General features: G+C 45.4%; 1 protein-coding gene, 1 long non-coding RNA gene and 1 pseudogene across 2 annotated transcripts; 1 reads left to right on the forward strand and 2 right to left on the reverse strand.

Annotated features, from left to right (window-relative positions):
- Window positions 1–1575: 1575 nt before the first annotated feature.
- LOC141414215 (U2 spliceosomal RNA) lies at window positions 1576–1686 on the reverse strand (annotated as a pseudogene).
- Window positions 1687–2880: 1194 nt separating this feature from the next.
- LOC141414032 (uncharacterized) lies at window positions 2881–21824 on the reverse strand. Its single transcript, XR_012439136.1, has 3 exons — window positions 21685–21824; window positions 21434–21535; window positions 2881–3211 (listed from the first exon to the last, which is right to left on the reverse strand). It is a non-coding gene; the product is annotated as an uncharacterized lncRNA (long non-coding RNA).
- On the forward strand, window positions 4663–27820 carry St6galnac1 (ST6 N-acetylgalactosaminide alpha-2,6-sialyltransferase 1). Its single transcript, XM_020162496.2, has 9 exons — window positions 4663–4974; window positions 23927–24629; window positions 25438–25606; window positions 25799–25970; window positions 26184–26322; window positions 26574–26677; window positions 26850–26939; window positions 27022–27121; window positions 27404–27820. The coding sequence occupies exons 1-9, from the start codon at window positions 4844–4846 to the stop codon at window positions 27593–27595; spliced, it is 1800 nt and encodes a 599-aa protein (XP_020018085.2). The 5' UTR covers window positions 4663–4843; the 3' UTR covers window positions 27596–27820.

The raw sequence follows: 27820 nt of genomic DNA on the forward strand, positions 1-27820 counted from the left end.
AATAAAAAGCTTCAATGTGTGATAAAGTTAAAGTTGAATATAATCTAAGAGTTGCCTAAAAGATTTTTAGGGTCATGTCAAACTGAAATCAAATTCTTTATGTCTATAAAATAACAAGGTTATCTTAATATTGCTCTGCTCTGAGTAACATCTACAAAAAAACTGTTACAGAGAGATTTTATCAAAGAAATTATTTGTGTTTTCGGCTGATCTTGTCAAGCTTTAAGTACTACTACATCAGAGTTCATTTATATACTTGCTTATGTGTCTTAAATGACCACCTTGTAACAGTGTTTTGTCTATACTTTATCTAAATATGGTACATTTACAAAGTTATATACAAAATGAGCTAAAGCTCTCTTTTATCCAAGAGTGTTACACTTAACCTAAATCTTGACAGTCAGCCCCTACCTCCCACAGGTCACCTACCTAGGTGTATTCTTAAAGGGACAGACTCACTCCCTGATTCATGAGGGAATCAACTCAATCTTCCATTTCCCTTTCCCCCATACCATAAAGCAGCTTAGAGCTTTCTTGGGAGTTACAGGATTTTGCAGAATTTAGATCCCTAGATATGCAGTCCCTTAGCAGACACCTTTTTTGCTCCTTCTAATAAACTTGCCTCTTACAGATCCTGCTCCTCTGGCTGACTATCTACCTTATCTTAACCTTCTCAGGGAACTTCTCAGAGAGCATGCAGACCAGATCCTGCCCACCCTATAACAATTTCTGTTAAACCAGGGGATCTTGTTCTCCCAAATGATCTTCTACCCTATCCATTGGGACTTCAGTGGACCAGCCCTCATCTGGTCATTCTCACAATACCCACTGCTGTCAAGCTCAATGGGATATCCAGTGGCAGCACCTCTCAAGGAACAGTTAGAAAAACAGAGAAGGGAGTTGGAGGACTCTTGGAATCCTCTAGGGAACAACATTTCACAGTGGTTCTCCTGGCCAATGCCCATACTGATGCCTGTGTTCTCGCTCTCCTATTCTTAAGCTTCCTGCCTTGTATCATACCACATGTCTGCTATTGCTAATCAAAAGTTTAACCAGTTGTACCTCCAGGGATACCAACCTCTCCAAAACCATCCAGAGGACTGCTATGAGGGTCCCTACCAGGACACCACAGGAATCTGAGGATCTTGCCCCATATAGCACCCCCTGCCAGCAGGAATCAGCTAAGAGGCCAACAGTTTGCCCCAATTCCCAATCCTCAGCCCTTACCCCCATCATTATTAAAGAAAAAATGGGGGAATGATAGAGTAATAATGTCGCCATTTTGTGAATCTGTAGCCAAAATGGCAGCCCCACCCTTAGCAGAAATCCCCATGCTCTAAGACAGCCCCACCCCTGCTGGAGACTCCCGCGCATGCGCTAACTTCCTTACCCTCCCCCTTCTATAAAAGCCATGCCTGGCCCAGAGTCTGTGCTGCACCATCTTTCCCTGACCAGCCTGGCAGTTCCGGCCTGCCGTTGAGCTTTGCTCTTGGATGTGAGATTTTCTCATGAGCTTTCTTTGTGAGTGGCGTTTTTCCTAACAATAACCCTGTTGAAAGTCAAGTAGCATCTGTGAAAGGATGTTGGAAATGGGTTTTTTCTTTTTTTTTTTTTTTTACGTATAAGATATTAAACTGATAAGAACAGATTCTACACTTGATCTTAGCCAAAAGGCTGAGAAGCGATGGAAATGTCTTAAAATTAGATTATGTTGATGGTTGCCCAACTCTATATACATGCTACAATCCATTGCACTGAAAATCTTAAGGGAATAAACTGCATAGTAAATAAAGTATATCTCAATCAGACTGTTAAAGGAAAGTTAGAAGTGGAATTGGTCCAAAGTGTAGAATTAGAGAAGATAGGATATATAATGGGGGCATTGAACAGTAAATCTCCCCCTGTAGGAAACCAGAATATACCACCCCAGCAGGTGGTGGTTCTTTTTGGCATGAGGATTACTTTGAGAGCTGGCAGCCACAGAAGCAGCTCTGAAAATGTAGCAAAAGTTACCCTTTTGTAAGGGGAATTTACATTGATTAAGGAAATCCCTACTGATAAGGGATGTCTCCCTATCAGGAAGAGAAGTTAACCAAGACCCAAGAGATTCTCACCAATGGAGAACAGGCCAACCCAACTTAAACCTGTGCTTTTCCTGGTCACTTTCTCAGAGCTTGCCCCTTCTTTCTATTATAGTTGAAAATGCTTCATAAGGTGGAGTTCTAAGCCACCTCTTTGAGACATCCTCATTTCTCTGGGTACCTCCCATGGATATATGCAATATACATTATTCTAGACTTATGTAGGTTGTCTCTTAATCAGTCTTTTGGTACAAGAGTGGACTTCCATTTGAAGACTTGGAAGGACATAGGGGAAATCGTTTTCATCCTCTATTCCACCAGCTCCAACAAGCTGACTTCTAGAAAGTTGGACCACCTTCTGCTAGCTCCGACATTACCCTAAGCCATCAGGTATACCTTACAGCAGAGGGGATAACGGCTTTTTGTCACAATTCAAGAATTCCAGTCCTAGGGTAAGTCCAAGGTGCACTCCACTCTAGAAAACTGTCCTGTTGATAGATAGGGGACAATTCCCAAGTCAGCTGATTTCATTACCTTAAGAGATTTTACAACTCATATTAACAAGAAGTTGATAGACATAAAAATTCTCTCCTCTCCTTGTATGCACATATGAATAATAAAAGAAAAAAAAATTCTCTCCTGTGACTTCCCTCCTCCCTGTGGAAAAACCAGTTTTGCCCCAATTTGCAATTCATTTGATTCTTACCCTAAATGAACTCAAACTTCTGCGTGTTTCTCTTGCATTGTGCGTGTTTGTCTCAACTAGAATAAAATCTTGAACACATGTTTGTGTCTCATATCTATATCAGAGTCATGCTTTTGCGTTTTATTGCAAATTATCTTTTAACAACTCTTTTTTTTGGTGGTTTGAACTCAAGGCCTCATGCTTGCTAGGCAGGTGCTCTACCACTTGAGCCACCTCAGCCAGACTAGCTTTAACAACTCCTATCTGCATATAAATTCTCACACATCCTGTCCGCTAAAGTCAAAAGTTTTCATTTAAAAAGGAGAGAAAAGTAGATCTTCCAAACACCGTGAGGATGTCTAAAAGTCAGTTTCCCCTAAACAGTGTCTTCCTCTGCATCTGTCTTCTTGCCCAGCCAGATAGTACAGCAGCATTGGGTTGGAACCTGAGAACAAGGAAGTGAACTACTGATTATTCCGCTCCTATCAGTTGGCCTCCAATCTCCAAGTCCAACCCATCCCTAAGGTAATGAGAGGCACTGCAGATTGTCAACAGTGGCTCCGCTGGCACTCAGGAGTTCAGCTGCATCTCCAAGTCCTGCAGAACATAGGGGGAGATGGAGGAGCTGCTCCACTCACTCAAACCAATGCCAGGGGTAAGAAAATGCCTTCCCATGGCCCAGTTCACTTGCCTAGCTTTGCAAACAGGCATCAGGATATAGGCATACAATCACACATGCCAGTGCATAGGAGAACTCAGAGTAAAGGTTGGGGGGTGAGGCACACAGACAGAGACGGAGAAAAACAGAGGGGAAGCCTCCCAGCTCATTCCCTGGACTACTGCCATGACCTTACTGTGCAGCCTGGGATGAAGCCCCCACTGTTGTCCATGACACTATCAGCTTCTCAGAAGCCTGCCCTTACCTTCTCATCCTCTCTGTGGAAGGCAGTTTAAGCACTCATTGGTGCATGCCATGGGCGAAGGCCAAGGACTTTGGGTAAGGAAATTAAGCTGTGCTCAGGAGAAACACACACTGCCAGGTATGAGCAATGAACCCAGGTCCCCAAACCTGCAAAGCCCTACCCTCCTGAGTGGCACCTTTCCCACTTGAACTGCCTAAAAAAGACCTTGCAATTCAACACACTGGAAGCAGTATTTCTAAAATGAATAATTCACAGTTCTTTATGGAGGCTGCATCTCTGGATTTGCTAAGTTTTCTAGAAATCAAGAGAACGTCATCATTTTATTGCTCTGAGTTGCACATTTTTCCCCAAGTTATCTGTTTCTTTTCCTTCTTTCCTTAAGTTAAACCAGAGTTAATGATTTCTCAGAGGTGCTGCTGTGTGGTAGGTAAGAATGCAACCTCTGGGCCCCTGGGATCTGGACCCTAAGCCTCCAGCACACTCCATTATCTTGGGTGACCTCAGGCACACGGAGGCAGTAAAATGAGATGGCTATCATGCCCTGCTCCTAGAGTGGCCACAGGGGTACACAAGTGCCTTTTCATGAAGCCTTCCACAGTGTCCCACTGAGAACAGCCCTCAGACATGCTGCTCATTGCTGTTATGGTCACCATTTCCGACAAGAGGCAGTGGTGACTAGAGGTTGGATGTGCACCATGAGCAAGGCACTGCATGTGGTAGTTTTATGGTGTCTTCATGATAATCCCAGGAAGTGGGAACCTGATCTACTCCTGGTTTTGGATGAAGCCAGGAGAGTAAGTCACCCGAAACAAGTGAATTCGAATATGCCATATGCAATGTTCTCCTATGTTCTACCTCCAGAAATTGGCATCAGAGATGAAGAAAAGGGAGGTGAACTTGTTTGAACAAAAGGAGTTTCTCTTCCTTCAAGCCATGCCAACCTAGAAGCGTTCACAAAGCGCAGAGTGGCTCCTCCTTTCCTCTTTTCCTCCTTTCACTGGCAGAGGCTGAGTGCACTGGGCTGTACCAGAGTGGCTCACTGTTGAGATAAGGTGTGTGCGCTCCCTGGCCCGGACCTTAGCAGAGAGGAGCTCTGCTCACCACATCAAGCCCAAGGACATGCAGAAACTTCTTTTAGGGCTCAACCCTCCAGCATGAGGTCCTGTCCCTGGCGATTCAGTCCCCTGGGCCAAAGTGTCCGGTGGCCCTTGCTCTTGGCTGTGTTGATCTTCTTGCTCTACACTCTGCCCTCCTTTATTAAGGAACCTAGCACAAAGCCTTCCAGGTAAGATTCAACCCTTCAACCCCTTCCAGGCTCCTCGCTATTTTGGGAAACTGAGAGACTGTAGTCTGGAGAACCTAGAGCCACCTCTGTGTCCACATGTGGTGTCTGGATCAGAAATGTTGTGGAGACCCCCCTGGGAAGGAAGACCAATACAAAAAGTTGGAGATGGAGGTGGTGGTGGGAGTGGGAGTGGGACAGGTGGGTTTTTAGAGAAGAAATGAAGGCAGGAGTTGAGGAGCAGGGGGTCCCTCTGGGACAGCACACAATCAGAGCAGTGCTGGTGGTGGTTCTCCCATCACCATGTACAGGTGGCCGTCCTGTACATCCTAACATGAAAAGTTTATCACAGGTATTCCATGTGTCTCAAAAATCATACTCACCCTCAAAGCCTGCCAGTAAAATGGGAGACAGCTGCAGTTCTACATCCCTCATTAATCCTCCAAAAGGACCTTCTAGACTTCTTTTAAAGGAAATAAACATCTCCAGCAGCAAGAGACCTCTTTCTAGACTCAAATGTTTTTCCTTCACTATTCTTAAAATTTGAAAATGACAGAGAAGTGAAGAAGGAAGTCCCCTCATACTCCCACACCTGACTGTTCTTAATACTTTGGTGTGAATAGAATTACGATGTTATTATTATAGCTAACACTTCTATTCTATAGCATTTACTAGATGCTTTATGAACATTCACTCACTAATTCTCATTATTAGGAGGATTCTGAAGACAGAGAACAAAGGTGTTACCCAGGATCACACTGCTAGCACATCACAGGGTCAGCATTTTTTTTTTTTTTTTTTTTACAGTGCTGGGGTTTGATCCCAGGGCCTCACACTTGCCAGGCAGGTGCTCTACCACTTGAGCCACTCCACCAGCCCCAAACTCAGACATTTTGATACCATAGCCTGTGCTCCTTACTTTTATGCTATGCAAGCCCTTAATCTACATATCCCACAATACATATGCAGGGTGACTTTTTTGTTTTGTTTCTTTAAGACAAGGTCTGGCTATGTAGCTCAGGCTGGCCTAGAACTCAGGGTCCTTCTGCCTCAGCCTCCTGAGTGTTGGGATTACTCAGCACACCAAACCCAGCACACAGGGTGATTTTGTGTGTGTTTGTGTGTGTGTTAATTGTATAAAGTGAAGGACTTCATTGTGATAGTTCCATATATGCATATAGTGTACTTTAATCATATTTTCCCACAGAGTGACTTAAGTCTCACTGTATCATGAGCATTTTTCCATGATGGTGTACCCAGACAGACTCCCTTCTCAGTACTAGCTTCATAGCATTTTGCAAAGCAGGTAGCATTTAAATAACTGGTCCCTATTGATTGGCACTTGGGTTTGGCACCTGGGTTGCCACTCATTTCTCACATTCTCTGTGCACTTAGCCTTTCTGAAGGTAGATTTCTTGAAGTGGAATTGCCCAGACAATAGATAGGTTCCTTCAAAACCTTCATGGACACCATGGAATCATTCTCTCAAAAGACTCCACCAATGTTGGGAGAGTTGACTCTTGCCCTCCTCTCACAACCCTGTCTGTCCTTAATGTTCTGAAGGTTTAATCATCTCATAGGGTATGTTTCTGTCCTTAATTGTCATTTCTCAGATGCATAGTGAATCTGGGGATCTTCTTTGGTTTATGAGCCATTTATATTTTTTATGAGTGACATGTTCATATCTTTTGCTCTTCTTTAAATTAAATGTCTCTTCCCTATTTGTAGGAACTGTTTTATGCATTAGAGAAATTAATCTTTTTCTATCATATATGTCATAAGATTCTCTAGGCATCCTAGCACTTGGAGGCTGAGGCAGGAGGACTGAGAGTTTGAGGTCAGACCAGGCTATGTAGCAAGACCCTGCCTCAGAAAAACAGAAAACAAAAATGTTTCTCTGGCCTGGTGTCTGTTGTTTGTGCTTTCTTGTGTCATATAGAAGTTTTCTCATATAGGTAAGTCTATATTTTCCTTTACAGTCTTTAGGAAGGTCGGTCCTACCCCCAAATTATACAAAGTTTCCTCTCTGCTTTCTACTAATATTTCTGTCCTTTCATTCTTCTACCTTAAGTAAATACAGCAGAACTTTATCTTGGTGCATGGTATGAATGTCAGTTTGTATTTGTTGGGACTCCTGATTGCAACTAACAAAACCGGAACTCAGCCTGGCAGTGTGGGGGACAGGTCAAGGAAAACAAAAGTGTGTGTGTGTGTGTGTGTGTGTGTGTGTGTGTGTGTGCGCGCTGGGGGGAGCTCAGATGATTAAAGAACTCCTGGAGAGGAGTGTGGGGTAGCAGCAGCTGCAGAGTACCCCTCCTCGTGACAGGGTGCCTGTCCTCTTCCCCTAGCTAAGAGGTAAATGGTAGGTAGACTGGTGTCTGTTTCTGGTCTAGAGATGTCTGAAGGCTGAAGGTCATTGTGACTGTCCCTAGTGTAATATTACTGGGAAGAAGATGAACACTATACCCACCCTAGGCCTTCACAGCCCAGGAGGCTGTGGACCAGGACAGTAGAGGCCCAGACTTTCCAGTTACCTGCTGGGGCCAAGTAATAGGACACTCACCCCAGGAAAATCTTGGGGGACATTGATTGCTTCCAGGGACAGTGGACAACAAGGTCTTAGGAAGAACCCCCGCGAGGGGATCTTCAGCACCCAGGGGGAACTCACCCCCAACCTCCCCACAGAAACCATATCTACTGATTGGCCAGGGAGCCTGTGAGCAGTGGCTCAGGTGTGGCACAGAGGCTGATGGGCTGATGAATGCCAGGGTGGGCAGGGATCCCCCTGCACACACACACACAGCCAGGAGGGCTGACATAATGATAACCCAAAGATTAGGCTTTGGGGGAAAAGGCAGGACTGGTGGTATTGCTCACTGTAGAGTGCTTGCCTAGCATGCAAGAGGCCCTGGGTTCCATCCCTAGAACTACAGGGAGAGACAGAGAAGAAAGGGAGGGAGGGAGGGGGAGAGAGAGTGCCCTTTTTTGTGATGGGTTCTTTCGAGATAGGGTTTCACAAACTATTTGCCTGGGCTGGCTTTGAACTGTGATCCTACCCATCTCCTGAGTAGCTAGGATTACAGGCATGAGCTACCAGTGGCCAGCTCTGAGTTTTAGTCATCAAACGTGGAGTCTAATCACAAGGTTAAGGACTAGGAAAAGGTACACATGTTGACACTGCTCAGTACACTGTTCACGTAATTATGTTCCCAAATGACTAACTGAGGAAGCAAGTGCCACAGAGTGAAGAGGGCCCTGGCAGGCTGCAAAGGGGCCATGGGAGGCAGGCAGGCAGGCAGAGCGTGACTACGTGATGAGGGAAAGAAAGGCACTCGGGAGAGGAGCTCCTACCAAGAATGAGGTTGGCTAAGAAGTCCATCAGGGAGAACTGGCCTCCCAGCTCTGAAGGACTCACCCTGGGGAGCAAAGGAAGGTCACCGGAGAAGGGGTGAGGTCAGGGTTGCTGAAAAGGGCTTTTAGGCAGATAGGTAGCTTCCTGAGCGTGACACGTTAAGATAATTAATCTGCCAGTTGTGAAGAGAATAGATTAGTTGCCACTTTGGACTGACCAGCATGGCAACCAAGGGTGGGGAATGGGGTCAGAGTAATTTCCCAAGTAGACAATCCTGACAGGAAGTGTGACAAAGAGGCTTTAGCCACTGAAACATAAGGGAGACACAGATCTGGGAGTAGAAAGAAGTGGAATATGAAGAGATATTTTGAAGGAGTAGGAGGAAGAGGGGGAGAGACCAAAGTGACCATAAGTTTTGCAACTTAACAGATTGGTCACGGTTCCCCTGATCCCCACAGTGCTGTCTGGGTAGAGGGTAGCAGTAAAATCAGACGTAAAAGACAGCTGTTGCCAGGTGACACTGGCTCACACCTGTAATCCTAGCTCTCAGGAGGCAGAAATCAAGAGGATTGCAGTTTGAAGCCAGCCTGGACAAATAGTCCGAGAGACCCTATCTCAAAAAATCCCATCACAAAAAAGGGCTGGTGGAGTGGCTCAAGGTGTAGGCCCTGAGTTCAAGCCCCAATACTGCAAAAAAGACAGCTATAGTCGGGTGTGGTGGCTCATGCCTGTAATCCCAGAGCTCAGGAGGTGGAGGCAGGATGATTGTGAGTTCTAGGCCAGTCAGGGCTACATACTGAGACCCTGTCTCAGAAAAAAAAGGAAGCTGGGTGCTGGTGACTCAAGCCTATAATTGCTACTTGGGAGACTGAGATCAGGAGGATTGCAGTTTGAGGCCAGCCCCGCTAAAAAGCTCCATGACCCAATCGCAATTAATGGCTGAGTGGAGTGGTACATGACTGTCATCCCAGCTACTTGAGAGGCCAAGGTTCCAGGCCACCTGGGGGAAAAAAAGAAGTTTGAGAGACCCCATCTGAACAGAAAAGGCTGAGCATGGTGGTACATGCCTGTCATTCCAGTGATGGCAGGAAGCATGAAATAGTAGAATCATGGTCCAGACAAGCCTGGGCAAAAACCAAACCCTATCTCAAAAAAAACAGAGGAAAAATCGCTGGAGTTGTGGCTCAAGCGTTATCAGCATGAGGCCCTGAGTTCAAACCGCAGTACTTTCAAACCAACCAACCTGATGAATAAGACACTAAATTAAGAGAGCTGTAAAAGGTGACTGGGCTCATGACAGTCATATCAAGGTGGTGGCTTTCCATTATCATTTCAGAATTAAGCAGGCCCAGGAGCTTTCTGTGTATTATCTTGATCTTCACAACCTTGTCCAAACTTAAGATGTTTATTCTTTTTCAAAGATGGCATCTAGGAGCTAATTCCACCCCACTGGGAAACAGCAAAACAGGTTACAAGTACCTGCCTCGAATGCACTTACAGACTAGGGCTCCAAATACCTTCTTCCCTCAGCTACCTGGCATGTGTGGACTCCAGAGATTTAAGGTCTTTCTCCTCTAATGGAGAAGCAAGCTACACAAAGTGAAAGAACGTGCCATTGTTGTTATTATTCATGAGCAACTGTAATAAGGTCAAGGGGGTAAGTGCTATGGAATAAGTTGGAGAGATGATTCTTCAGGAGTGGGGAGTGATGTAAAACCAAGGGGATGATAGCATTTGCATAACACCTGAAGGCTATGTAACACTTCAGCAGGTAGGGACATTGCAAACTAAGGAGACAATGTAAGCAATGATCCAGAAGTGGGAAAAGTCAGAATGTCTTCATAAGTCAGAATGTGAGATAGTTGAGTGATTGACTTAACCACCACTGGTATGGCACTCACAGTGTGCCAGGCCCTGGACTCAGAAAGTTATGACAACTAACTGTAGACCTTTGAGGTATATGATCACCACTGAGGTAGGCTAGCTAGGCATAGGGAGAAAGAGGCCAGCCACATAGTGACCAGAGATGAATATGACCTTAGAGTTACAGTAGGACATCAGGCCATGGCTCAAATTCTAAAAATCAAGGCACCCAAAACCAGCTGGGACCAACATGGGCTTTGTGCTTTGTTTCATGATAATGGCACTTCCATATCATTAGTTTGCAAAATTGGTTGTTCTCGTCTTGCATCTGATGCAATGACATGTCTGAACACCCCACATAAGGACAGAAAAGAGAAGTAACCCCTATTCCAGGAAAATCCCAACCCATTTCTGGAATTCCTCCCCCCTTCCCATACCCTTCCCAATCCATGAAGCATTCTCCCCTCCATTAAAAACTTTGCCCATAAGAACAGCTATCCAAATCCTGGCCATGTGATTCTGTTAAGAAGCCTGCACTCCCTTGAGTATATACTTTCTGCAGTAAAACTTCCTCCCAGTTCCTTCCTTTGTCGGTGACAAGTATCTGGGAACACTTGGTGGAGGTCACAGTCCAGTCTGAGACTTTCCCAGCCTTCACCACCAGCAATGTCATCACTTCTACAGATAAAATAATTTGCCTGGGATAGCCTGGTCACAAGTGCAGGACAGGTAAGCTGGCTACAGATCCCCAACACCAGGTTCCACCTGCCACCTCCCCCTATCAAATTCATTATAAAATGATGTCACAAACCCCCCATTTGAATCTGTCTGCCAAGCTGTGAATTTCCTGTGGATAGGTACTGTCTTATTTTCTTCAGTACTTTGAATGGGTCCTAGACATGGTGTAGGGACTAATAGCAGGTCAAAAGGGTTAACTTAATTCTATAGCTATCAGAAATTTTAGAGTAAGGGATAACTTGATCAAATTTGCATGGGTGGGAGGGGGAAGGTGGTTTTAGAGAGGAGAGTTTAGAGGTCATTGCCATGGCTGGGATAGAGGTAATAAGACCCTGAACAAAGACAGAATAACAGGAAGAGAGGACTGAGAATGTCAGATCGTGGGATTTTGGCAACAAATAGGATGGGGGAGTAGTGGAGAGGAAGGATCTAGAGAATTCTTTGACTTCATGCCTAGGGTATTGGGCCACCACTCATATCATCTGAAGACAAATCCAAGTGCATCAAACTAGCAAAAGTTTTAGTCCAAGTCTCCAATTACTCACTGGCAAGTAGATACAACCTAAGATACAATCTCTGCCTGGCTTTCATAGTCTGGTATAAACATGTCTTGGAAAATCTTGTTTTAGCTTTAGATAGGATAGTTAAGAATAAGCTATCAAATCAGCTCTATGGATTTTTTTGCTTTATTTTGTTTTCCTGTACAAAATATAACTATTTTCTACAACTTCCTGATTTCTGATTTTGGAAAGGGGAGAAGGGGCACACTTTCATCCACCAAGGTCAGGAGAATGAATCTCACTGGTTTACTCCTTGGCCTCAGCCCAGAATGCCACCAAGGGTTCCAGGACAACACTCCTGAGGCGGTGAGGAGGGAGGAGAGGGGCAGCTGAGTCTTAGCTGTTGGATGATTTGCTGCAGAGACAGCCATTGTCCCTGTCTCTTGGACTGAGTTTTTCTGACGCAGTCTATGGTCCCATCTTCCTAGGTGCAGTTGTAGTCACTTCCTTTATAGGGTCTTCTTGGACCATGGGACACTGCTCGGAAGTGGGTACAGCAGCCCCCTGGCCTTAGCATCCCCAGATCTCTCTCTTCTCTCTCCTCCCCTCTCTTACCACCTCCTACCATAGCAAATCTTTATCTGTTTCACCAAAGGTTAAACTTGGGACTGACTATTAACTGCTAGGTAAGGTGAAGAAGGGGAGGGGAGGAAAGCAGTTAAATAAATAAATAGTAGATAGCCATATCTGAAAGTGTAATAGACATAGAGAAAGGACCTGGCTGATCATGCCCTGAGGTGCTCACACTACATTCTCGGAGGGGTAGGATTACAGGAGGTTGATATCCTAAATGTCCTTTTTGCTTTTTCTGTAATGAGCACACACTGCCATTATCATTTCTTTTTTTTTTAACCTTTTATTAGTATATGATAGTAGTATGGGGGAGGGTTTTTTTGTGACATAGCCTTTCTCATTTCTGAAGAGTCAGGAGAAAAAGACTCCATTTAGATTTCTCTTCCACATTGAGCTGTGTCCCCAAGTAGAACCATCTCCCTATGCACACTGCTAAGTCATCAAACCTGTAACACTTCATTGCAGCTACTTACATTCATATCTGTTTCCCTGTTAAACTGTCAGCTTCGTTTTTATTTTTGCTTTTTGTTTGTTTGTTTTGGTGGTACTGGGGTTTGAACTCAGGGCTCCGTGCTTGCTAGGTAGGCGCTCTCACCACTTGGGCCACTCTGCCAGCCCTTTTTTGTGTTGGGTATTTTGAAATAGGGCCTCTCAAACTATTTGCAGGGGCTGTCTTCAAACCTCAATCCTCCTGATCTCTGCCTCCAGAGTAGCTAGGACTACAGGCATGAGTTACTGGCTCTTATGGTTGTTTTTTGAAACGGAGCCCAGTCTGGCCTCAAACTCCCAGTCCTCACAAGTCAGCCTCCCTGGGATTGCGGTGTGTGCTGCCATGACTAGCCTGATCATGGACTTCTTAAGGCCGGAGGCCAGAGCCTTTGGTCTTTAGTCCCTAACAGACAGCTCTGCGTGTTAACAGCAATCGGTGTTTTCAGAAGACCTTGCCTCTTGCGTTCCAGCAAGAAGGTACAATGGAAGACTCCAAACAGAATGCGTGGGAGTAAATGGGTTTATTAAAAGTTAGGGAAGGGAATTATAAAGGGAGCATGGTGGGTGCAGGTGGAGTCTGCTGGCAGAGAGAGCATGCTTTTCCTTTTCAGGTGCTTTTAAAACCTTCACTAATCCGCGGGGAGGGCAGACCCAGGAGATTCCCACCCAATAATGAGCATGTGGGGAGGGGCATGGGTGGTTCCCAGCTAGGTGCATCCCCGGGCGACCTACAGGAGCCCCAGACTTTTGCAGCTTCTCGCCTGCCTCACACATGCCTGGCATACAAATGGCACTCAATAAATGCTCGCACAATAAACCGTGCTCTCATGCTCTCAATTTTCCATGCAATTCTCAATAAGATGTCTCATTTGGTTTTCAGAGTTTTTCTCCGTAATTTTTATTTTTATTAAAGAAACATGCAAAATTTTAAATCACATAATCTATGGGGAAGCTTGTGTCAAATAGCAGTCTTGTCTCCTTCCCACTCTGGGGTCCCGATTCCCAAACCCTAATTCTTTTAGCTGTTCCTTTTGGTACTGATGATCATATTTTTGTTGTTCAGAATGCATATTTTTAGTTAGCAGAAGTTAAAAGTGGTTTGTTTTCCATTGAATTAAAAGTGGTTTGTTTTCCATTGAATTTGTTAACATCCAAAAGTGTAAATTCAGTACTAAGAATTTATAACAGACCTGGGGGCATGACTCAAGTGGTAGAACAGTTGCCTAGCAAGAGTGAGGCCCTGAGTTCAAACCCACTACTGTAAAATAAATAAAGGATTCATAACCAAAATGGACCTTCAGATAGTCTTATCTGATATTTGACCAACTACATATAGACTGTACAATGGCATTTGTTTTTTTATCAGCAAATATTCTTCTGATCACACATGGAAATGCAGAAGTCATGCCGTTAGTTTCATTTTTCTGTGTTTAAGAAATATTTTACTTTCCAGAATTCACAAATTCAAAATTGTCCACACAAATTTGGAATTTTTCCTTGCTTGTGTCTGACAAAGAGTTTTTCTCTATGAAATTTTGTATTTTAAATCTTTTCTTTAAAACATGAGAAAGCTCTGGAATGTCCTGAGCTACACAAGCAGCTTGTGCATTCTAAAAAACTGCTTGTAAAAATATCACAAGTTACATACCCACAATACACACCCTTGCTACACAGTTAGGCAATACTCAAGTATATTTTCATGTTTCTATTGCCTCAGAGCCTATTTTAGCTTTCAGTCAAACTATTTATCTATAAAGACTTCTCATATTTAGTAGAGATAAAAGAATCATTAAAAGTATATAAACTGCTCCCATAGTTTTTCATCTTTCATTTTATGGGTCTCCAATCTACTGTGTTAATTTCCTGTTCTTTCCTTATCTTTGTGATCTCAACATTGCTGCCTCTCAGCCTGGTGGAAGGATCAGACGCCACAGGGCTTTGCCCTGACCTGGAAACCCTAAGCAGCTAAGTGTTGTCAGTGTGACGTCATTCACCCATGGCCTTTAAGCTTATCATCCTTTCCATTGTCTTTGGGCACTCAAAAAGAAGCTAATGGGAAGTCTGTCACTGCCTGTTACACAGCAGTGACATCTGTCCTAACATAACTAGCCTTCTCTTCCCCCACCTTTGTATAGCATGTTTATTTTTGGTATTTTTTGTCTTTGAGACAGGGTCTTTCTATGTAGCTCAAGCTCTTGATTCTCCTGCCTCTGCCTCTCAGTGCTGGGATTATAGGAGTGTACCACCACACTTGGCTAACATAATACTTTTTAAGGGTCTTTTATTCATTGACTTCTAAAGTCCTCCTGACAGTTTAATGAGATGGGTATTAAGATTCTGAGAAAAGAGAAGCTCAAAGGGCTCTGTGACTCACCCTAGGTTTAATTAGGGACAGGTCTGGGTGGAACTCAGCCAGGGTTCTTTCTGCCCACTACCTGTTTGCCAGGTGTCAAGAGGTGAGTTTTCTCCCAGACTCAAGTTCAACCTTGGAACAAGTACACCAGAGGCCACCTTTGAGATGGCTTACTGAGAGGACTGGCTCTGTTTGCCCTGTGTGCCCCCTGTGTCATCAAGAAGCAAGAGTGATAACAACCTGACAAGACTGGGAGTGCCTCCCAGGGATACTCAGAGCAGTTCCTGCCCAGCAGGGATGGGGGAGTGCCCACTCTACCTGTTTAATTCCCCTTTCTCTCCGTCCCCAGTAGAAAACTTAGGGAGAGGTGTAGGAGAAGGAGAAGAATCCTATTCTCAAGGACATTATCTCAAAAATGCCAGGAAAAAAAAGCCACCTGAACTTGAAACGGACTTTACTGTTAGGTGTCACGGTCCCCTTTGGTAGCAGATAAAGGTTATATATTTTTTTTTATTTTTTTTTTTTTGCATTAAGATAAAGGTTATAAAAATCAGTTTTGCTTAAACAACTTTGGCTTGGGAGTGAGAGGTCTTAAGGCTGAGTCACAGCTCTCATGTTAGGTCTGTGTTTGTTTTTAAAATCGATACCTAATTGTAGAAGTGCAGGAGTAGAGTACACCGTGTGTCAAAGTCAAGTCAGGGTAATTTCCCTCTCCTTAAATATGTTCCATTTGTGTTGGGAACTTTGAACACCACTCTTCTAGCTCTTTATAAAATACAAGTCACTGTAAACTACAGTCCTCTCCTGTGCTGAAGAATACTAGAACTCATTTCCCTGTCTAATGGCAGTCTGGTCCCCACTATCTGACTTCCCTCCTCTGCCACTTCCTTCTTCCCTCCCTACCACTATCTACAGTATTCTACTCCGGTTCTAAGAAACTGACTTATTTTTAGCCTTCACATGAGTGAGAACATTTGTTCTTTTTCCATCCTGGCCTACTTCACTTGACAATGACAGGACTTCACTCTTTCAAGGCTGAATAATATTCCATTTAGGTAGACAAACCACATTTTCTACATCCGTTTGTCTACCCATGGATACCTTGGTTGATTCTGTGTCTTAGAATAAACATGGGAGCTGAGGCATCTCTTTGATCTACTGATTTCATGTCCTTTGAATATATGCCTAAGAGTGGCTTTGAATCCTACAATTCTTCTAGTTTTCATGTTTTTTTTGTGGTTGTTGTTATTGTTTTGGTGGGACTGGGCTTTGAACTCAGGACCTCACCCTTGCTAAGCAGGTACTCTAACACTTGAGCCACTCTACCAACACTTCTGTGTTGGGTACTTTGGAGACAGAGTCTCGAAAGCTGTTTGCCTAGGCTGACTTCAAACCACGATCTTTCTGATCACTGCCTCCTGAGTATCTGGAATTATAGAAGTGAGCAACCGACATCCAGCTGTATGTCTTCTTTTGAGAAATGTCTGTTCAGATAATTTGCCCACTTAAAAAATGCCATTATAGCCAGGCACCAGTAGCTATCACCTATAATCCTAGCTATTCAGGAAGCAGAGATCAGGAGGATTGTAGTTCACATTCACCCTTCATCAGAGGAATAGTTAGCAAATTATTTCCTCCCATTCCTTAAGCGATCTCTTTGCTGTGAAACTTTTCCTGTGCTGTGCAGAAGCTTCTTACTTTGATAAAATCCCATTTGTCTGTTTTTGGCTTTGTTGCCTGTGCTTTGGGGTCTTATCAAAAAATCATTGCCTATGTCAATGTCTCGAAATGTTTAGGAGTTTCATGGTTTCCAGTTTCATATTTAGGTCTTGGTCCATTTTGAGTTGATTTTTGTACACAGTGAGAGATAGAGATCTAGTTTCATTTTTCTGCATGTGGATATCCAATTTTCCCAGCACTAATTTTTTTACCCACCCCCTCAGCATCATCTATATATAATAGATATTATATATATATATATATTTTTTTTTTTTTTTGAGACAGGGTTATCCCATGTGGCCCGGGCTGCCCTCAAACTCACAATCCTGCTACCTCAGCCTCCCAAGTCCTGGGATTATAGGCATGCATTGCCATGCCAGACTCCCCAGCACCTTGATTGGAGAGCCTATGTCTGCAGTTCTTGACCTGCATCTGCCATTGTTTTGCTTAAAACGTTTTCTTACCAGGTCACCTTGGTCCTACCCAGAACCACCCCTACTCAAGGTCTTTTCTAGCCTCCTTAGCTTTCCTTATACTACTCATGCCTATGAGTCAGGGGAGAGCTCTCTGTGTAAGGGTTTGTGTATTTTCAACAAGCTCAGTACCACCCTGGACCAAAGAGTTCAATTAGAAGCATTCTTTAAGAACGCTTATTGGATTCAGCCACTGAAGCCTCATGGGCAGTGACTTACTCATCTTTCTTCTGAATGTTTTCTCTTTACTTCCCAGAAAATATTATCCCCATCACTATCTCCTGATTAAGATACAAATGACCAAAACCAAACTAGCTTTGGTCTGAAAAAGAATACTCAGAATAACAAAATCCAGATGTCTACAATTTGTTTCTAGCATACAAATGTCATTAAGGCAATCACACAGCTTTTAGTCACCAAGGCAGTGCACAGACACAATTAAAGCTTCAAAGTACTGTTCTAAAATGTCAACCGTTCATTCACATGGAAAAAACTTCCAGATTTTCCCAAGGAAAATAAACTTGGAAGTTGAAAAGTGAAGCAGAAAGGCTGGTTTCCCTTTCAGATGTGACAGGAGACCCTGGAGAGCTAATGAGTCACAAAAGGGCACTGGAAGAACCTATGAGATGCCAAGGGAGTTCTGGAAACCATGGCCAGCTAACTAAGTGGGGTCCTGAGGGCGAGGTTGACTCAAGGGGGAGGAAAGACCCAGAGAAGAGCCAAGAGGTAGCTGGTTCCCCTTTCAAAGAGATGCAGAACTGAAGCTGGGGGACCAGTGAGGGAACTGAGAGACAAAGTTGATGGTGAGGACTCAGGGACATGAGGAGAGGCCAGTCTGTGTGCTTTGTGTGCAGACAGGACAGGCACAATTCACCTGGCCTTGTCAACCTCTATGATAGCATGGGGGAAGCCCAAGTGCAAAGTTACATAGGGAATCAAAAGAATCTTTTGAGCTCTTTTCTTACCCTCAATAATCCCCAACCAGCTTTATTAGTAAGTGACCTTTACTTTCTGGTATTATTCTCAAATTTCAGTTTGGACAGCCTAGATAACTTTAATAACCCTTATATTGCCTGTGTACCATAATAATTGATAAAATACTACTCTCTTGTAACTGCTGTTTTACAGCTGCAGATATAAAGGAACTTTGAACCTCTGTCATTTCTTTGTCTCCATGTGTCCTTGGTGATGTGTATTTAAGAATACAGAGGAGATTGCCAGATGATCATTACTTTCATTAAATAGAGCTGTGTGATCTTTGTTATTGATAAAATTTATTTTTCCTTTTATTTGGCTTTTGTGGTGCTGGAGATCGAATCCAGGGCCTTCCACATGGCTAACAAGAGCTTTACCACTGAACTGCACCTCCAGTCCCTAATAAATTAATTTTTTGGGGTGGTTCTGGGGTTTGAACTCAGGGCCTCATGCTTGCTGGGCAGGCATGCTACTACTTGAGCCACTCCACCAGCCCATAAATTCATTTTTTAAATGTAATATTTTTTATCTTTATATTTCAAGTAATCAGAATTATGAAATTAAATTGTTTTTTGCTTGGGTGTAATCCTTAGTTACTTTGCCTATCCCTCTGGATTAGGGCCCTTAATAGAAAAATACACTTCCCAGCCCCAGCCCCAGCCCAGCCCATGGTGGACAATGCCAGGGTCACTCAGAATCTAAGCAAATGATTCCAGGGCATTCATCATCTGAAAATGGTTCAGCAAATTTCATGCGTGAGAATAAGTAAATGCTATATAAACTGCCACATCCCTCGCAATTATAGGTGGATTTAATTATAGAGAATTCAGTCAAACTTAATTCCATTATTTTGTCACTTCCTGGGTCATTGCTGTGACTTCCCATAAAACTTAAACAAGTCAGCAAGTAATTGGAGCATTTACAGACAGAACGAGGAGTCACTGGATCATGCCTGTCTAGATAGGATTCCAAAGAGGGGTGCCTTATCTCTCAGGACCCATGTGATTCCCAAGCATGTGGTCATCTGTCCATGCTGCGTAGTTAAGAGATGGGTAGTGTAAGAGACCACCCCCCTCAACATCTGTCTCCATGACAGCCACGTTAAGCTGCCTTCCAGCCAGACAACAACGTCCATGAAAAGGTTGAAGATGGGGAAATGTTCATCAGAATTGCTCTCAGCACAGTGCTGCAGGAGTTTGAAAGGAAAACTTCTGTAGACATTTAAGGAAGGGTCTGGAGTATGGAGGTGGGGGTAAATCCACTAACAGCTGTTTGCTAATCCAAGTGACAGCGAGGATTTTGTTTTGCCAAGTGGCCCATGCAAGCCTGGCACTTATGTTGAGCTGTCAGACCTAAGGGTATAGAGTGAGTCTCATTCCTGTCCTCACAGCACTCAAACCTTTCTAGTAAATAAGCAGAGACTGAGTCAATCAAGAATAGGTTCTTGGGTTGGGGATGTAGCTCAGTAGGAAAGCGCTTGCCTAGCATGTGTAAGGATTTTGATTTGACCCCCAGCTCCAGCACCATCAAAAACAACAACAACAACAACAACAAAAAGACAAAAAATAAAGACTATATTCTTGAATAATTCAGACCATCTGAATTAGTCATTTTGCATTGAATGGTATTCTTTCATGACAGATGCTTTGTGGGGTGGGGAAGATTCTGCCCAGCTCTTGAAACTGTCTTCCTCCTATGCACATGGTGGGCCTCAGGATGTCACACACTGTGTGATCCATGTCCCTGGGCAGGGATGGAAATGACACCTGAGTAGGCCATCTTCCTCCCTTGAAAAACTGGGAGCAATGAGATTCAACAGTCCCTTGAACAGATGTTTTGAGATGGCTGCCCCAACAGCCATGTGATCTGAGGAGCAGAGGATGCTAGTTTGCAGGAAGGGAAAGAAAGAGAAGGGGAAAGCCAAGTCACAGGGGACAGAGGTAAATCTTAGAGGGAGTGCTGGGCTCAGGCCTCCTAGATAATCAACCACTTCTTGCTCTTAGGTTCCTGAGACACTATCTGTCCTTGTAATAAATTTCCCTTTTGGGATTGAACCCAGGACCTACAGCTTGCCTAGCACTTGAGCCACAGCCCCAGTCCTTTTGCTTGCAGTTTGTTTCTCACATTGGGTCTCACAATTTTGCCTAGGCCAGCCATAAACAGAGATCCTCATACCTCTGCCTCCCAAGAAGCTGGGATTACAGGCACACACTACCACACCTTGCCCTCCCCTTTTCTTTTCTTAATTGAAATTGAAAAATGAATTAGGGCTTGAAAGCTATTAGTCTTTTCAGGATATTTGTATCTCAGTTCAACCCTGCCCATGGCCTTTCCTTTCTTGTCTGAAATTTCTCTTATTCAAGTTACTCCTTTGGCAGAGGCCAATTAAAAGTGTGTGTGTTCCAAGCAAGAAGACCCCTAGGAGGTAAGCAATGAGGACACCACATCCAACCCTTTGCTCAAAACCTTAAGGGAATGTACACCTTTGTTCAGTTTCAAGGTCAGAACAGAGTGCCCCTCCTGGAAGACCAGAACAAAAGTGGTTTTTTCCTGGCTGAGGAAGGCAGGAAATATGGTGTCAATCAAGGCTGGTCAGGACTCAGGAGGGAGGCCATGCAGGAAGACAGGTTAGTGTCGGTAATCTGCCTACTTCACATATCATCCTGGACTAGCCTAAAATTCTCCAGCAATGAAAGAGTTCCTTTGTCTTTCTGCTTTAAAAGCAATTTTCATGTACCTCATAGGTCCAGGATCCGTACCTTACTCAAATTTATACTCTCGTACCCCCATAGCACATTGCACAGAACAGACATATGGTAAACCTCTGTTAAATGACATATGCTTTTGTATGTCCTATGTATGTATTTCAAATTCACTTACGTTTTTGTTAATCCCTTTCCTTTTGGGCTCAGAAAGGCTTTCAAGAGTGCTGATGTGGTGCATGCCTGTAATTCCAGCAAGGCTGAGGTAGGAAGATCATGAGTTTAAGGCCAGCCTGGGCTCCAAAGTGAGACCCTATCTCAACAACAAAACTCTGTGGTAATGGGACATGGACCTGCAACAGGATGGCAGTAAGGGTTGCACAGAATGACTTCTGCCTCCTCAGAGTTTGTAATTTAATAAAGAGATGACATTGTCGTAAACAAAAATACAACCCTCCAAGTATGACAAATTCAATGACTGTGTAATTTTTAACATCAACATTATTATAAGAAGCAAGGTGTGATAACACACACCCATAATTCCAGCTATTTGGCAGGAGGATCATGAGTTTAAGGCCAGCCTAGATAAAGTTAGGAAGACCCTATCTCTAAAACAAAATACAAATGAAAGGGCTGGGGAGAGGCTCGAGTGGTACAGCACTTACCCAGCATGCTGAAGGCTCTGGATTCAGTCCCCAGTACCATAAGTACTTGTCCTTTATTTTGTTTCATGGCAGTACATTGAACTCAGGGTCTTGCACATGATCCTAGGGGAAAAAAAAAAAAAACTATTGCAGGGATTAGAACTTAGCTCAAGCAACCTTCCATGGCATGTCTTCATGTCCCCTTCCCCTCCATAGCTTGACATCTCCTTTATCTTAGGCTCCATGGGGAAAAGGTACATGGTTGAGCTCACTGTTGAGGCCCAGCAAACTGTAGTCTCATGGGAGGTGCTCGATCAGTATTTGCTGAATTATAGGAATAGTAGCTTTTGAATTGGGCGGTGGTGGAAGTCAAAGCAGCAACAGAGGAATTGGAAACCAGACCAGCATCTCCTCAGCTGTGCGTGGAAACTAGGACTAGCTAAGAAGAGTGGGAAAGGGAACTGATACTTGTTGCACATGCGTTTTGTGCCAGATGTTTTGCACCTATCAGTTAATGCTCAGAGGAGACTTTGTTTAGCAGTGCAAAGTAGCAGCCCATTTTACAAATAAGAAAACCGAATCAGGTAAGAAAAATTCCCCCACTTGCTAATAATGCAAGTGTTAAGATCTCACTCAGATCTATCTGGCTGCACACTTTTCTCTTCTCTTCACATAGCTCAGCGAGTCCCTTATACAGAGCTCAGATGGTGCAAGCAGACAAAGAGAGCTTGGACACATATGACCAAGATGAACAGGGAGGCCCAGAACACCAAGGGCAGAGGAAAGGGACAGGAATCGAGGACATGGACATCCCTCTGGGTAATGACCAGGACCAGTAGAGAGAAAGATCCTTTTTCCCCAGGGTTCCCAAGAACCTCACAGAAACTTGTGTAGTCAGAGAAGTATGCAGAACTGGGGGAGAGAGTGTCCAGGTTTCTTGCAGAAATAAAGTGTTGCCTTTGATATCTTTCATAACAGTCAAAAAGAAAAGAAAATATAATCCCTAGAGCCAAAACTCTTGTGTGCCAGAAGTCAGACTAGCCTCCCCAACTATCTTTTACTGCTATTAAGAAGAAAAAAAAAACCCATTTATACACATATATATATATATATGTAAATTTTCTTTTGCCAGTGCTGGGGATTGAACCCAGAGCTTCACACATGCTAGGCAAGAAATTTACCCCTCAGCTGCATCCCCAGCTCAGAAAAGCATTCCAAAATGGAAATCACATTGTGCCTCTCTCACAACCATCCTCCTTTGGCACCCTCCCTCTCCCATCTGAAATTCTTCAGTGGCTCCTCCTGAGCAAGGGGACCAATGAGCTCTCCACCCGTGATCCCACACAGTGCACATCACAACCCGCCTGCCTTCCAGCATGGAAACCTCTCCTGTCCCACACTCTGCCCCGTAAACTCAACACCCCCATAAATCATGTGCTTTGTGCTCCAGGGGCTAAGACCCCCCCACACACAATCCACTTCTCATTCTTTTCAAAGGAGGACTTCTAGAGAAGTCTTCCTCACTCTTAGGCAGGAGAGCAGGTGACAGAGCACCTTCCTGTAGGCTCCCTCAGCTCATACAGTCTTGCTCCCACTAGGACTTCATTTGTTGATTGATCTCCAGTGTCTGACATGGGATGTGGCATATAGCATGGGCTTTTGACAACTATTTGTTGAGAATGGTTGTTGGGGGTTTTGTTTTCCTAACAAAGCAAAGAAGCAAGAGTTTTTGTTTTTGGTGGGAATGGGGCTTAAACTCAGGACTTCATACTTCCAAAGCAGGAGCTCTACAACTTGAGCCACACCTCCAGTCCATTTTGCTCTGGTTATTTTGGAGATGGGGGTCTCATGAATTATTTGCCCTGGCTGTCTTCAAATTGCCATCCTTCTGATCTCAGCTTCCCAAGTAGCTAAGATTATAGGCCTGAGCCACCGGAGCCTGGCTAAGAGTTTGTTTTTAAGCAGAGTTTGACTCATGTGGGTATTTGAAGTAAGTCTCTAAGAAAAACCTTTCAAAGTTAATGTTGACAGCTATAGTCCTTACGTGAATGTGTCTGCCCCACTTCCTTGTAAGTTACATAATTTAGTGACATATGCTTCATTAACAAAATAAAAATTAATTTAATGACAGACATTAGGAGACAGGACCGGAGTGACATAAACTCATTCTTATTCCTGGTCTGGAATGGTAGTGTTCTCTGGGGTCCAGAAAAAGCATAAGGCTCCCTGAGCACAGGCAGCTGGGGCCCAAAACTGGGGAAGAGTTTTAGCCCCAGTCTCAGCACCCAGGCCCGGTGTCCCAAACTCCTGCGATTGTCAAGCTGTCTCTACTTGTCAGATGAAGTTTCCAGATGCATTACTAAAGGCACTGGTGTAATTTCTGTGGATGGCACTACCTCTTTCCCTTCCTCTCCAATGGGCACTAGTTTAAAGTCTTCGGAGGCACAAGAATAAGTCAGACTTTGACCTGTTTCTATGGTCTCCAGCCTTCATCAGAAGTTCTCTCTGTTCCAGGTATCAATATGTAAAGAATATTGGAGAAACATCTGGGGATTTGCTACAAAAGGCTTTGTCCCAGACACCCATCCTGGGACAGAGAACAAGTGTCCACGCAGAGGCAGTGCAAGGGAATGGTGCCCTGGACATACAGCCCAAGCCCACAGGCCACACCTCTGGAGCAAGCAGGAAAGCAGAGGCCAGCCAGGCACAGTGGCAGGAAGGGGGCAGCATGCCCAACACAGCAACAAGAGCAGTGCTGAAGAGACAGGAAAAAGAGAGAACTGTGGTAGACACACAGCCACCAAGAGGCCAGGACAAGGAGATGGCCTCTGTTAGGTCAAAGGAACTAGCACGACAAAGTCAGGACATGAAGACAAGCAGAGAAAGAAAGGACCAGCAGGGGACACTGACAACCATAAGGACAGTGTCGGCAAAGCATCAGGTGAAAGCAGCAACTACAGCAAAGGCGCTCACTACAGAAAGTCAGAAGAAAATGTTGACCACGGCAGGGGCAGTGTCAACAAGGATGAGAAAGAAAGCAATGACCACAGCAGCTGTCACAGTCAAGGAGAAGAAGGTCCAGGCCACCCCACCCCCTGCCCCTTTCCCAAGCCCCACCACACCAAGAAGCCAAGCACTGAAGGCTGCCAACTTCAAGTCTGAGCCTCGGTGGGATTTTGAGGAACAATATAACTTGGATGTGGGGGGCCTACAGACGGTGAGTTTGTGCCATCGCCTCTTCCCTTATGCTTCCTGCTCTGGAGCCCCTCCTGAGAGGCAGCTCCCCCACCTCCAGGCACCTTCAACTTTGCCTTGGCCCACCCTACGCTCTGCCCTGCACTGTGCCAACCAGAATGGGGGAGGAGGAGAAGGCAGGCCCAGAAGCTTGGTCTGGACAGCACCAGGAGGTGCAAGTGAGAAGGGGACTTCCTTTCCCTGGAGCCCTTGAAGAAGGCCTGGAGGGCATCAATCTGGGGTGAGAGTGTGACTAGCTCTGGGTTTTGATGCATGAATCCTCTGGTAGGGGAAGGGGACAGAGACTAAAAGATGAGAAGACCTCAGCTTCTTGCCCAGCCCTAATCCCCAGAAATTAGCAAATCTAACTCTAAAACCTGAATTCTCCTCCAGCCTCAAGAAAAACTGCATGGGCTTAACCCTCCCCTCCTCATCCCCAGTCCTATTCCTGCACCTTTTCCAGAGGGGCAGCATTCAGAACACATATGTGTATGTCGTGTGTGCATATGCATAGAGTTGGATCACAGCACCAACATTACACTAGATGCATGCCACATGGGGGACACTTGCAAAGGTGCATCTGCCTAGAGGGCTGACAATGGCCATTTCCTAAAACCTCTTGGGACCACAGTGGCCCAGATGGTGGAAAGGGGAGGGCCAGCAGACTCTGGGACTGGGACAGAGAGGAAGAAGAGGCAATGCCTTCGAACTGTGATGCCCAGAGTGGCCCCTGCCCAAAGGCCTTTCTGGGCCTCTCTCTACCTGACTTTTGTCTGTCTTCCTGCACACAGACCTGCCCTGACTCTGTGAAGGTCAAAGCCTCCAAGTCACCATGGCTCAAGAATCTTTTTCTACCCAACCTAACTCTCTTCCTGGACTCCAGACATTTCAACCAGAGTGAGTGGAATCGCCTGGAGCACTTCGCCCCACCTTTTGGCTTCATGGAACTCAATCACTCCTGTGAGTCCCAACCCCAGGGGAAGTTTCTGGGCATGCACTAGGCCAGGGCAGAGGATGGCTGGCTTTCTGTCTCTGGTCTGCCTTGTCCCTGGGGGCCACCAGCCCTGGGAGAGGTGATGGGCCAGACCGCTGTCCCTTTCAGGGCTCTGAATGGAGCTCCCCCTGCCTCCCCACATACACAACTTGTTCCAGTGGTGCAGAAGGTGGTGACACACTTCCCTCCAGTGCCCCAGCAGCAGCTGCTCCTGGCCAGCCTCCCTCCTGGCAGCTCCCAATGCGTCACCTGTGCCGTGGTGGGTAACGGGGGCATTCTGAACGACTCCCGTGTGGGCCAGGACATAGACAGTCATGACTATGTGTTCAGGTAAGTTGTGCCACCCCAAGCTCCCCTCTCCTGCAGATCTGGGCTTTTCTGAGGGATATGACAGGTGCCCCGTGTCCTCATCTGGAAGGTGGAGTTTTTGGACTTTCCTGAGAATGTCAGCATTTAATTGCTGCCTCCTCCATTTCTCCCTCCTCCATCCATATCCATGCATCTCCCGCCTCCGCTCACTGTCCTGGTTTTCTTTCGGTGCAGACTGAGTGGAGCTGTCATTAAAGGCTACGAGCAGGACGTGGGCACCCGGACATCCTTCTACGGCTTTACCGCCTTCTCCCTGACCCAGTCACTTCTCATTTTGGGCAGGCGGGGGTTCCAGCATGTGCCTCTGGGGAAGGTGAGTGAAGGTGTGTATGGCCACATACACACTCTGGATAAGGGAGGATGCAGAGAGAAAGGGAGAGGAGCACCATGTGTCTGCATGCTGTGTGGTTGGCACAGGCTCTATTCATATGAAGGCAAGAGCAGAGAGGACAGCCAGGCCAGGCCACAGAAGAACAAGTGGGCAGTGGGGAGTCAGAGCCAGGCCACCCCAGCCTGTGGTTCTGAAGGAGTACTCCTGGACCACTTGCTGTCCTTGGTCCTTAGGACGTCCGCTACCTACACTTCTTGGAAGGCACCCGGGACTATGAGTGGCTGGAGGCAATGCTTCTGAATCAGACCCTGGCGAAAAAGAACCTTTTCTGGTTCAGGTACCCATTTCCCTCTTCCTGCCCCCCAGGTTAGGAGGAAAGTGCCTAAAAAGGGTTACATACATGGGACAGCCTTGGCTAAATGGAATACCAGTCATGCCCTTGACCCTGTCTTGGCCCGCATCAGGCTAGATAAGAGAATGGAGCCTAAATGATCCATCCCTGACCACAGGCGCAGGCCGCAGGAAGCTTTTCAAGAAGCATTGAAATTGGACAGATACCTGTTGCTACACCCAGACTTTCTCCGCTACATGAAGAACAGGTGAGAGCAGAAGGCAGTGCAGGGACTATATCCTCATCCCTTACAGGTTCCTGACAGATGGGGATCTGGGGGTTTTTTACAGGTTTCTGAGGTCAAAGACCCTGACCACTACCCACTGGAGGATATACCGCCCCACCACTGGTGCCCTCCTGTTGCTCACTGCCCTTCATCTCTGTGACAAGGTAAGGCTCCAACTCAGGAGCTCAGTCACTGGAGAACAGTGCTGGAGCTCCCCCAAGGCCTCCTCATCATGGGATGGTGGCCCGTGGCCAGCTGGTGCACCCCTCTGGCGGGAAGGGGGAGCAGGCATGAGTGTGCATGAGCATCCAAGGGACCTGCACCCAGACCTCAGGATGGAACCAGGATAAAAGGCCACTCCCCCTCCCACACAAACACATACATGGCTCCCAAGAAGCCTGGGAGACAGCCACTGCAGGCTCTCTTCCTCCTCCCACCTTACCTAGGTGAGTGCCTATGGCTTCATCACCGAGGGCTACGAGCGCTTTTCTGATCACTACTATGATCAATCATGGAAACGACTGATCTTTTACATAAACCATGACTTCGCATTAGAGAGAACAGTCTGGAAGCGGCTACATGATGAGGGTATCATCTGGCTGTACCAGCGCCCCCAAACTGCCAAAGCAAAGGACTGACGGGAGCCTGAGCTGCAGCGGTTTCTTCACCCACTCAAGACACAGGGCGTGGGGAGTCTTGAGACTGTCCTGCTGCCTTCCTGGAGCTTGAATCAGGAAGCCCTTCAAGACTTCCAATGAACACCTGTGTAGAGGAGGAACTTGAAAGAGGTAGAGGAGGAACTTGAAAGAGGTTTTGGAGTCCTTCGGAGAGTTGCTGCAGGTTCCAATGGAGATTTCTGAGAC

Source organism: Castor canadensis, chromosome 11, assembly GCF_047511655.1.
Source record: "Castor canadensis chromosome 11, mCasCan1.hap1v2, whole genome shotgun sequence".
NCBI lineage: Eukaryota > Metazoa > Chordata > Mammalia > Rodentia > Castoridae > Castor > Castor canadensis.